The 11,870-nt window shown below is 48.5% G+C and overlaps 1 protein-coding gene across 1 annotated transcript; it reads left to right on the top strand.

The window, feature by feature from the left end:
- The first annotated feature begins 824 nt into the window (after positions 1-824).
- Positions 825-2,501, top strand: LOC145823360 (uncharacterized). Its single transcript, XM_082922913.1, has 4 exons — positions 825-1,027; positions 1,122-1,703; positions 1,784-1,882; positions 2,099-2,501. The coding sequence occupies exons 1-4, from the start codon at positions 917-919 to the stop codon at positions 2,282-2,284; spliced, it is 978 nt and encodes a 325-aa protein (XP_082779039.1). The 5' UTR covers positions 825-916; the 3' UTR covers positions 2,285-2,501.
- The last annotated feature ends 9,369 nt before the right edge of the window (positions 2,502-11,870 follow it).

The raw sequence follows: 11,870 nt of genomic DNA, 5'->3' as shown, positions 1-11,870 counted from the left end.
ATTTCATTTTGAGACTGAACGTATGTATTCATTCTGAATACAGGTGACCTCCCGTATAGCACGAGGATATGGCTCTATTACGGCTAGAGAGTGGTATGCTGAGCTTCCGGAGGCTGTTCGGGATTTGGTTGACTTGGCAGGGTTTGGGCCCTTCTGCTCTGGGATATCTCGTTGTCCGACTAGTAGGACACTGATGGGTGCTTTAGTGGAGAGATGGTGGGACACCACCAACTCCTTTCATTTCTCTGCCACTGGGGACATGACTATGACCCCATTTGACTTCGCCGTATTGACCGGCCTTGATATGGGAGGCTGGGCGATCCCATATGATGAGGACATGGGCCAATGGGAGGCTGCCTGGATCTACTTGTTGGGAGCTCGCCCGCCAGTTGACAGATCTTCGAACAGGGTCCGATATACTTGGTTTTCCTCCTATTTCCGGAGAGTGGAGATAGAGCCTGAGACTCCTGAGGAGGTAGCCCAGTATACCCGCGAATTTCTGATGTTCCTCTTCGGGACCACTCTATTTGCCGATAGGGGGAACACTGTCGGACTTTATCTCTTGAGTGCCCTTGTGGACCTATCACAGGTCCGGCGGTATGATTGGGATGGCGCCAGCCTGGCCACTCTTTATTGCTATATGAGCGCGACCTCCCGCGGACGGGGGAACATACTTGGCGGTTATTGGAGAGCCTGGGAGGTACTTTCTGCCCCCTTTGATTTACATTTCTTCTTTCATTCTCTGTACATTGCACACACGGTACACTTTACATTTTGTATCTCTGTATTCTGCCCTCAGCATTCTGTATTTACAATTTGCACTCAGCATTTTGTATTCTGATGGCTACTGCCCTGTTTTCCACAGCTATGGATCTATGCGTACTTCCTGACACTAGCCCCGGAGCTCGAGGTGCTGATGCCTCCCATGACCCCTTACTCGCTAGTATTTGAGGGCCCGTACCGGCCGAGACCTCGGGAGTCTCTTCTCTATCTACGGCAGTACTTTGACACAGTACGGCCATCAGAGGTATTGCAGAACTCTCGGTTCTTCATGTTTCCAATCTTTGATTTATCTTGCGCATTTACGATTTCTGATAAGCTTATGTGTTGGTTACCCGCAGATCGCATGGCAGCCTTGGGCGCCTTTGGGTAGTGACCTCCGATTCCAGTTTTCCGGAGCCTGGGGTTCCTCTCGGTACAGGATCCTGTTAGAGGGGCCGGCTGGCAGGGCCTGGTTTTTAGGGGAGCGCTTCCTGCGCCAAACATGGGGCTACCCTGTTCAGGACGTTCCCTCAGCACCCCCAGATGACATGCGGACTGCTGATAGGCTCCCTCCCCAGGGTGTTGTCAATGCCAGGTTGGGTATTGATGCATTTCTTCATCTGGAGCAGGGAGAGTATGCGACTTATCCTCACACATACTTGATGCCTTCGTTGACGGGAGTCCGTACCCCGACGAGGAGATCCGCTGGTATGCCCTCATCGGCCCGGGCTCAGGCCGCGGACGTCCCTTCCACTAGCAGGGCTGGTACATCCAGAGGTGGGGGTGGATTGGTTCCCCCGATTCCTCCGACTCATCATCATCCTGGGTGGCCAGACATGCCGACCGAGCTGACGGGATGGCGATTCGGGACTCCCTACTCAATTCCGATAGAGCCTCCCATGTCTGACCACAGATATGTCAGAGATCCTGATTCGCCGCTGGTATGCTTTATAGCTTTGATTTATCACTCAGATACTTGGACATTCATTCCTTTACTGATATTTTGCATTTGTATCTGCAGCCTCCAGTCGAGTATATAGATGAGATGCTCGGGATGATGGCCGCACTCGAGGGCATGGTCTTACGGAGAGAGGCACAGTTGTCCATCATGGGTGTCCAGGTACTCTTTAATTTTCTCGCATTTATCATACTTCCGATGACATACTAAACTTGATCATTTCACTGCATTGGTAGGTTGCCTGTGTAGAGCACATCTGACACACACCACATTCATATACTGCATCTGCATGCACCCTCATTTCATTTAGTTTGCTTGCATCTGTATCTGATACACACATTTGAGCTGATGTATTCAAACTGCACGTTTTATTTTCAGATGCCTCCAGTATATCAGCCACAGACCGGGCCATCCAGGCCTTCTCGACCTTCTCGGGGAGCCGGGCCATCTAGGCCTTCTCGCGGGGTCGGGAGAGGGGGGTCATCCTGCAGACGCAGAGCACATATCGTAGAGGAGGAGCCCGATGAGGACGAGGAGGAGGAGGAGGCTGCAGATCGTCAGTAAGAGACATCTGCCATCTGCTGACAAAGAGGAGGGTTCCGACCCTGGTTCCGGGAGTGGAGGGGAGGCTGAGGAGGATCCTGAGGATGACAGTTCCGACTCAGATGGTGCCGGTGGTGCAGAGCCTGTTCCACAGAAGAGGACGAAGAGGGCCTCTTATTCCTGCTCTTGAGAGCAATGGTGCAGTTGTTTCCTACTTTACTTACCTTTTTACTAATAGTTGTAGCACATTGTACATTATTAGGCAGTTTTATTCTCTGTAAAACTTGTACATTTGTTGTAAAATGTTGTAACAAAAGAAGCATGATGGAATGAAACAGCTTTTTGAAAAAGTGTTGTACTTTATATTCTCAGCATCGCATCGCGTCATTTTGCACAAAAACAAGATTGAACGGTAAATGTGCATTGTGTATTTGCCAAGTCAGGTAGTGAACCGACACGACAAACTAAACAACCTAACTTACTAAGAAACAACAAAACCTTAGCAAGTTACAACTCGATAAGTAAAACACAACAAAATTGATAAACAAAGAGTAATAACTCAAATGCACAAAACTCGGCGACTCGATAAACAAGACTCAGTAAACGAAACAGTTCGACCAAGAAAACAACAACTCGATAAGCAAAACAACAACTTGATAAGCAAGACCAAACACCAACTCTATAAACAAAGTACATTTCGGACGATCTGGGTGACGGAACGCATCCGAAACAGAGGGAAATGGAGGCCTTCGACACTCCCGATGCATGGAAATGCTAAGGACTTTCTTCCAAAGGGCAAAACAGGACCAAATACACAGATTGCAGCCTGGCCGGCTACCTTTGGGAGCTGCTCGACTAGCTTTTTGCATTTGAGGGGAGAGGGGTGGCCGGCCTACTAGAAAAGGTGGCCGGCCGGCCAGTTAGCTCAGCAACCACCAGTTTTTCGACACGTGTCCCCCCGAACAGTGCCTTATCCCCTTTAAAGGTCTTAGCTCCGTGGCTCATTCATTTCATCTTAGTTTTGCACCAAAATAGAAGCGTTTCTCATCGAAAATCTCACAGCTTGGATTGCTTCTTTAGACGGCTCGGAAAAGTTGAACTTCCGGGCTTCGGCTTGAATGCACTATTCATGCTGAGCTGTACTTCGCTACACCTTCCCTTCCTTCATGCCGTGGCAAGGTTTTGGAACCCGGTAACACATGTCTTTAGCTTCGGTAGGCAAGATGTATGTCCAACTTTCGAAGATTTTCAAGCTTTGATGGAATCTGAAAGTTATGAAGAGATCTTGCCTCAGTTTCGCTTTGGTCACGCCCAAGCTTTAGGGCGGATGTGTGGACTCACCACGCATGACGCTCAGTCTCTGATCTGTAATGGGGAACTGGACATCCTCGGATTGATTTATCGCTTTTTTGATGCCGGTGACCGTGGCGACCATCATTGGCAAGGTTTCCGACAACATGCCCTTTGCTTGTGTATGCTATCTCACTTTCTGCTTGCGTCAGGCTTTGGTGGATCTAGCATTCGCCTGATTGAAGTTGCTCAAGGCTTGAAGGATGGAAAAAGTTGTATTGCAATGACACTGACTGAGACGCTGATGGGCTTGGATGCTTTCCATCGCCGGGAGACGACCAGATTTGCGTGGAGTCCACTGCCGTTGCAGGTAATGTTTCCCACCCAATCTCACATATGTATTGCTCACATCACTCGACCCTCAGGCTAGGTTTTTCTCACAAAATCCTTGTCTTACTTTTCTCTCATCGTACATCTCTCTATTCTTCATTCTCTCATTTTTTATCCCTTCCCAGGTATGGTTGATGGATAAATTGCAGGTTGTGGACTCTTGCCCAGCCTACTCAGCTCGCGGCTATTTCTTTCGACAACGCCTAGTCGATGCCCTTGATGAGGGATGGTGGTTCAACTGGATGTGCAATTTGTCTACAGATCGCATCGCCTGGCGCTGCCCTTGGCTCAATCTCCCAGCAATGAGCTGTAGCATGTTCCGGCAGACCGGGATCCAGTTGGTTGGTCTGACTCACTGTGTATTCTACTTTTCGTTCCGGTTCCAACGCCAGTTCGGTCATGATCAGACTTGCCCGCCAGAGGGGATAGAGTATCCGGCTGCCTTCCCAGTTCGAGGTGCACAGCTTGCCCGATATGCCACAGCATGGAGGACGAGAGAACTCCTGGCCCCTGCTCCCACTTTCAGTTATACTTTGTCTGACGAGTGCTTGGATTGGCTCAATGAAGAGGCACAGATTGGGCCCAGCTCGGTATCAGAAGCTTCGACCAGCTCTGGGAGGGGGCACAGGAACACCTGACTTGACTATGCCCCTGATTTATTGCTTTATTAGTACTTCCAAGTTTTCTTTATGAATGTAATAAAAAGCAACTTCGATTGTATGCAAGAGCAGGAGAACTCTGTTTTGAAATTAATGAAATTGAAGGTTGTGGTATTGAAAATTTTTCGCTTTGGTCCAAAAATGGTCTTAGTTGTAGAAAGATTATTTGAACAAAGTCAACTTTTATTAAAACTTTTCAAAACCATTTTCGATATGGATCAGAACTGGGCACGCCTGAGATCTGTCACTAAGATGCACAACCCCAGATCCCTGCAACTGGAAAGTTGCCCCTAGTCTGAAGAGTACCGTGGCACTGCACGGCAACGGAAAGTTGCCCCTAGTTTGAATAGCACTGCACCGGAGATTCCAATGGATGCTGGTAGACAAAGATGACTGAGATGATCAAATGAACAAAGTTGATCGAGGAAAAGTTTATGGCTGAACTTCAGGATGAAGTTGCCTACGTATCCCGATGATGGGAATCAAGCCTTACGTAGTTCAGGCTTAGGTTCACTCGAGTATTTTCACTCTCCTTTTACGCTCTAACTTTTGCCAAGGCCGCCCTTTGCGGGTTTTCAACCTTACGAGCTCAGTTTTTATATTTTTCCAAATTTTTTATGCTCTAACTTTTGCCTAGGTCGCCCTTTTGGGTTTTCGGCCTAGCGAGCCTCTCAGGGGTAATATTTCTTCAACTTGTCCACGTTGATCGGTTGTGAAAATTCTGGGCCATCTAGGTCCATCAGAACCACAGCTCCACCTGACCAGATAGACTTGATGATGTAGGGACCAGTCCAATTGGGTCTGAACTTGCCCCTTAGGTCGTGGATGGGAGCTCGGTTGTCCTTGAGCACCAAATCTCCTTCCTTTAGATTCCTAGACTTAACTTTCTTGTTGAAAGCCCGGGCAATTCTGCGCTGATAGCCTTGAACATGGTATAGTGTTTTCAGTCTTCTCTCATCAAAGAACATGAGTTCCTCAAATCTGCTCTGCTGCCAATCTGCTTCGGCTATTTGACACTCAGCCAATACTCGCAATGGCGGAACCTCAATCTCGATAGGTAGAACGGCCTCCATCCCATAAACCAATGAATACGGAGTCGCTCCGGTAGAAGTTCTAATTGAAGTCCTGTAGCCCCACAGAGCAAACGGCAACTTATCTGGCCAATCCCGGTAGGTTTCCACCATCTTCTGCAGTATGTGTTTGATATTCTTGTTGGCGGCCCCGACCGCTCCGTTGGTTTGCAGTCGGTATGTGGATGACTTATGAAAAGCCACGTTGTATTTCTCCAACAAGTCAATCACTTCCTTCTTGAAGTGGGAACCGTTATTCAAAATAATCTCGTTTGGGACCCCGTAGCGGCAGATGATGTTGTTTCTGATAAACTTTGCAACGTGCGACGCCTTCAACACTGCATATGATTGGGCCTCGACCCACTTCGTAAAGTAATCTATCGCGACCAGGATGAACTCATGCCCATTCGACCCCTTTGGAGTGACAGCCCCGATCACATCAATTCCCCAAACTGAAAATGGCCATGGCGAAGTCATGTTGTACAGCTTCGACGGCGGGATGTTCATGCGGTTTCCATGGATCTGACACTTGTGGCATCGCCGAACAAAACCGATACAATCCTCCTCCATGGTGGACCAGTAGTAACCCTGTCTGAGGATCTTCCGTGCTAGCATTACTCCGTTCATATGCGCACCGCATTCTCCTCCATGGATGGCCTCCATCAGGCACTTCGATTCCTCGGCTTCAACACACAGCTTATGCATTCCCAAATGACCTCTCTTATACAGCTTACCCTTACAGATGATGAACTGAACGGCCATTCTTCTTATTGCCCTTTTATCCTTGGCATTTACCCCTGGCGGGTATGCTTCCTTCTCTAAGAAATTTCAAATGTCGTAATACCAGGGGTTTTCGTCCTGAACCTCATCTATAGCAGCAATCGACTCATAGGCTAGCACAAATTTCTGGTCGATGATGACTGGACGCATCCGGACTCCAAACGGGATGTCTATCATGGAAGATAGAGTTGCTAAAGAATCTGTGAACCTGTTGTTCTCTCTTGGAAGATGAGCCAAGTTTAGCTTTTCAAACTGAGGAATTAACAAGTCCAAGGTCTAGTGATACATCATCATCTTTTCTTCTTTGACTTTCCAGTCTCCTTTTGCTTGAGACATAACAAGGTTCGAGTCACCGATGACGTCCAACCGTCTTGCCCCTAATTCCAGGGCTGCTTCTAGACCGGTAATGCATGCCTCATATTCTGCTTCGTTGTTCGAGACTTTAAACCAGAGTTTGAAGGCTAGAGGGATACGGGAATTGTCGGGTGCTATCAGCAACACTCCTATCCCATACCCGTATTGATTTGACGCTCCGTCAAAGTACATCGTCCAATATTCGTCGTCGATGTGCAAAATGACTTCATCTGGGAATAAGTACTCAACTGTTTCACCTCCTTCGACTGGATGATCGGCTAAGAACTCTGCCACTGCTCTTCCTTTGACTGACTTGCGTGTCACATATTTCAGGTCGAATTTGGAGAGCAACAGCAACCAACGAGCTAGCCTACCCGTAAGTGCTGGTTTCTCGAAAAGATATTTGATGGGATCGAGTCGTGAAACCAACATTACGGAGTGAGCTAACAGGTAGTGCCACAGCTTCCTGGTAGCCCATACCAAAGCTAAGCAAGCCTTTTCCAACGGTGTGTAGCAAGTCTCATACTCTAGCATCTTCTTGCTTAGATAGTAGATAGCCCTTTCCACCTTGTCCTCTAATTCTTGCGCGAGTATGCAGCCCATTGTGGTCTCGGTCACTGAGAGGTACAATATCAACGGTTTCCCCGGCTCTGGCGGTGACAACACGGGCGGGTTCTGTAAATATTCCTTGATCTGTTCAAAAGCAGCTTGGCATCGGCCGTCCCATTGGAATTTCTTACCTTTCTTCAGGAGACCAAAAAATGGTTCACAAGTCAAGGTTAATTTTGAGATAAACCGTCTTATGAATTGCACTTTACCCAGAAAGCCTCGCACCTCCTTTTTAGTCCTTGCTGGTGGCATTTCTAAGATGGCCTTGACTTTTGAAGGGTCGACCTCGATGCCCCTTTGTGTAATCAGAAACCCCAACATTTTTCCCGCTGTAACACCGAACGTACACTTTTGAGGATTTAGCCGCAACCGAAATTCTCTGATCCTTTGAAAGAACTTTTGCAAGGCGGTGTAGTGGCCCTCTCTTTCTTTGGACTTGACAATCATGTCGTCCACGTACACCTCAACCTCTTTGTGGATCATATCATGCAATATTGTAGTCGCGGCCCGTTGATATGTAGCTCCAGCATTCTTTAACCCAAACGGCATCACTCTGTAGCAGTAAGTCCCCCAAGGGGTGGTGAAAGCAGCCTTCTCTCGGTCTTCGGGTGCCATCACTATCTGATTATAGCCTGAGAAGCCATCCATGAACGAGAGCAAAGCATGCCCCGCTGTGAAGTCCACTAACTCGTCACTATGCGGCAAGGGAAAGTCGTCCTTCGGACTAGCTCTGTTCAAATCCCTAAAATCCACGCATACCCTGATCCTGCCATCTTTCTTCGGCATTGGGACAATGTTGGCCAACCAAGTCGGGTATTCGGATACCAGCAGGAAGCCTACGTCGATTTGCTTGGTGACCTCTTCCTTAATCTTGAGAGCCCAGTCGGGGCGGATCCTCCTGAGTTTCTACTTAACAGGTCGGGCCTCGGGGTCAAGAGGGATCCGGTGCTGTACAATCTCAGGATCGATTCCAGGCATGTCTTCATAGGACCACGTGAAAACATCTTTGAAATCTTTTAATAAAGTGACTAAGCGCTCACGTTCCTCCGAAGACAACGTGGACCCGATCTGGACCAGCCGCGGGTCCTCCTCAGTACCAATATTCACTGTAGTGATTTCATCAACTAGGGATTTAACAAATCTTTCCTGCTCTTGTTCAATTAAGTGTTGCAAAACCGGAGGAATTTCGTCCTCGTCGTTTTCATCAAAATTTTGAAAGTCTGAGTTAATGCAATAAATCAAGGGCACAGAAAAGTACTCAGAAACCACAGCTACTTGATTCTCATTAAGCACATCCAAATCGTCCGATTCTTTGGTTACAACAGACTCAAAAGAGAAAGAAAAAGACGACCTGGACAAGACTATGGCATCCGGGTTATCATCACCAGTATTACCAGACTCAGACTCAATCGAGCTGGAACCTGATTCTGACTCACAAGACTCGGTGGAATCAGATTCCGGCTCACTACCTGACTCGGTGCTGCTGGACAAAAATCCGTCTTCATACTGCCAAATGAGAGAGGGTGCGATAGATGCATCCAAAATAGTTGATGGCGGGCCCGCAGCCGTTCCATTCCCGATCACGTATACCGAGAAGTTATCCCCCAAGCACTCCTGGTCGATCGGAGGATCTGAAAGTAGACACGCTAGCGCTACCCCCATTTCAAGTTCGGTGTCCTCAGACTGCACTTTCTTACACTGCTCAACCTCAGCTGATGGGTCTGTCTGCTCTTCGGTAACGTCATCCCCGGATAGTTGCAGGTCGAAGAAGATCTTGAAACCAGGCACGCGTTTCCTCTCCGCGTTCAGCCATGTCTCTGGGAAGCCACAAAATGGAAAGTCCTCCCCCTCCCGGACGAAGCGTCCGTTTAGGGTACCCTGAATGGGCCTATGCATCAACTCGAAAGGCTTTCCTGCCTTCTTTGCTCTGGCTCTCCCAGCCATCTCTTTACCCTTCCTCACCCAGTCCTCTTTGGTGGGCAGATAACCCAAGCCAAAGGTATGGGGATTGTGCGGTACTTCGGCCAATGCTGCGACGCCCTTCCGGCCGCTCTTTCCCAATCCCATCCCGAGGATGTGTTGAAACTTGTTCATGAGGTATACAGATTGAGCACTGACATACACTTTCTCATTAACAGCCATGATGTTCTGCACAATTCGGGCCTCAGCCAAAGTAAACCCTGATAAGAACAAATCCTCCGTGCCATGTTCGATTTCCAAGACTGGTGTAGACACTTCCGGCGGCGGATGGATTGACGAATTTCCAAAAACAATAGCTACCCCTTTCCCGTGAGGGTACTTCAACATCTGATGCAAGGTGGAAGAGACTGCCTTGACCTGGTGCAACCACGGTCGCCCCAAAAGTAGGTTAAAGGTTGTGGGAACGTCCAAGACATGGAATTCAATGTTGTGTTGTCCTGGACCAACCTGGGTCTGAATTTTGACAGTCTCTATCATCTCCCTGCTTGTATTATCATAGGCTCTGATCACTTGAGTAGTTGGTACGAAGTCCGCGGGCTTCAACCCGATTGCATATGCCGTCCTTGACGGGCACACATTAATAGCGGATCCCGTATCGACAAGAACCACCGGTACCCATTTGCCTCTACATTCCACCGAGATGTAGATAGGTTTATTGTGATTTGCGCCCTCAGGTGGTAGTTCTTTGTCAGAAAAGGTCAACATCGGGGAACCTCCTCCCGGAAAAACCAATCCAACTAGCTGCTCTGGTGTGGTGTCTATAGAAAGCTTGGCCTTGTCCATGGCTGAAAGGACAACTTGCCTGTGTACTCGTGATACCATAAGCAGTCCCCAAATGGAGATGTCTGCTTGTATCTTCTTTAACTGCTTCAGTACAGCCTCTTCCTCGATTTGCTTCTCTTTCTGTCTCTCAGCTTCCTTATCCTTTCCAGATGCTTCTGGCTGGTCTAGGTGCGGGGGCTTGAAATACCGCCCACTTCTTGTCATATGATCAACCTCGCCGATATACCAGGTATCATCTAGCTGGTTACTCCCCTAATCTTCATCTGTGTGGGTGAGACATAAATCATCGTCTTCCCACTACATTCCGTCGGCGGCCGACAGACACCTGTCCGGCCCCGGTATGATCGTACTTGCAGTACCTTCAGCCCACATGCCCGCAGCGTCTTTTATTCTTGTGCCCACAGCACTTTTGGCCCCTTCACAGGCTTTTGCCTTCCTGATTCTCTCAGAATCCCAAAACTTTTCTTGTTCTGACTGCATCAGTGCAATTTGTGGTTCAACTTTCTCTGCATCCACAATGCTAAAGTCCCAGGCGAAATTCTTCATACCGGCGCTCTCTGGCAATGCATTCTGATTTCCGGCCCTTCTGGCCACAATTGATACTCTCGCCCCTACCGGACCCTGCTTCAATTGAGATTTTTCGACGACGTCTGGTAGGTTGTCAAGCCACCCAGTTACCTCTGCCGATTCCTCATAATCAAACCAGTTGACTGCCGCGTCCCCTGATTCTTGGTCATTGAAAAACTGGAGGTGGCAAAGTCCTCTTCTACAGCTGCCACGTCATCTATTCCCTGCTCAAATCCGTCCCCTCGGGTTGCACACAGCTCTGCCCTCCCTGTCAATTCAACACTTGGCTCAAACTGGCCTGCTGGCAGAATGTAATCACTCGGATCGTGGGCTTTCCCAGCGACACTCCCAGACTGCTCAAACCCTGATTCAGTAATTCCATCCTCCTCTGAAATCTCCTCTGCTCTGTCTTCGACAGTCACCACCATTAGCTCGGGTTGGGTTCTGGAGATGTCTAACATGCACAAAAAGTCAGTGCAGTTAGGAAGGAGCACCTCCGGCTTAGGTAGATGGGAAGGAATGATATAGATACTAGGATCGTAAGACACGACCCCAGTTTGGATAAAATTGACTCTTTTGGGAGGTGGAGCTTGGTTGTGTGTAGGGAGTGGGTTAGTTGTGACATTAGGTTTTTCTGGAGGTAGGATCACCTGTTTGTCAATGAGATCTTGAATCTCATGACGTAGTCAGAAACATTGGTCAGTGTCGTGACCATGTTGTTAGTGATACGCGCAGTATTTGGCTGGGTTGTGAGAGGGGGGAAGTGGGTTTGGTAGTGGCCTCAGCTCCAGGGGTTTTAGATGCCCTTTCCTGATTAATACCCCTAGAGCCTTGGATAGGGGCATATACAATGGGGTGAAGTTTCTTTGGCCTCTGGGTGGGTACTTGGTGGTTTGGGTGTTACTTCCGGATGCACCGGAGAAAGGTGTGGCTGCCATGGGTCTTGGAAGGGGAGGGGGAATGGTGGTGACCATGCTGACTTCCAAAGTCCTTGTAGTTGCAGTGCCATTTGGGCCTGCATTGTTGTTGCGGTTAAAGGTTCTTCTGGGCTGTTCCTTATCCTGGTCAATCAGACCCTGTTTCATTGCATCTTCAATTTGTACCCCCATCTCATGCAGATCAGAA

The sequence above is a fragment of the Camellia sinensis genome, chromosome 4 (genome assembly GCF_055761805.1).
Source record: "Camellia sinensis isolate YWXY chromosome 4, ASM5576180v1, whole genome shotgun sequence".
Lineage (NCBI taxonomy): Eukaryota > Viridiplantae > Streptophyta > Magnoliopsida > Ericales > Theaceae > Camellia > Camellia sinensis.
Note: the sequence above shows the minus strand (reverse complement) of the source record. Positions and strands in the feature narration are given on the sequence as shown.

What these genes read in the sequence shown, in the direction of transcription:
- LOC145823360 (XM_082922913.1), top strand. Translation starts at nt 917, where the DNA reads ATGCCTCCCATGACCCCTTACTCGCTAGTATTTGAGGGCCCGTACCGG. An exon ending in ACACAGTACGGCCATCAGAG is followed by an intron (nt 1,028 to 1,121) that starts GTATTGCAGAAC and finishes GGTTACCCGCAG; the next exon opens with ATCGCATGGCAGCCTTGGGC. An exon ending in GAGATCCTGATTCGCCGCTG is followed by an intron (nt 1,704 to 1,783) that starts GTATGCTTTATA and finishes TTGTATCTGCAG; the next exon opens with CCTCCAGTCGAGTATATAGA.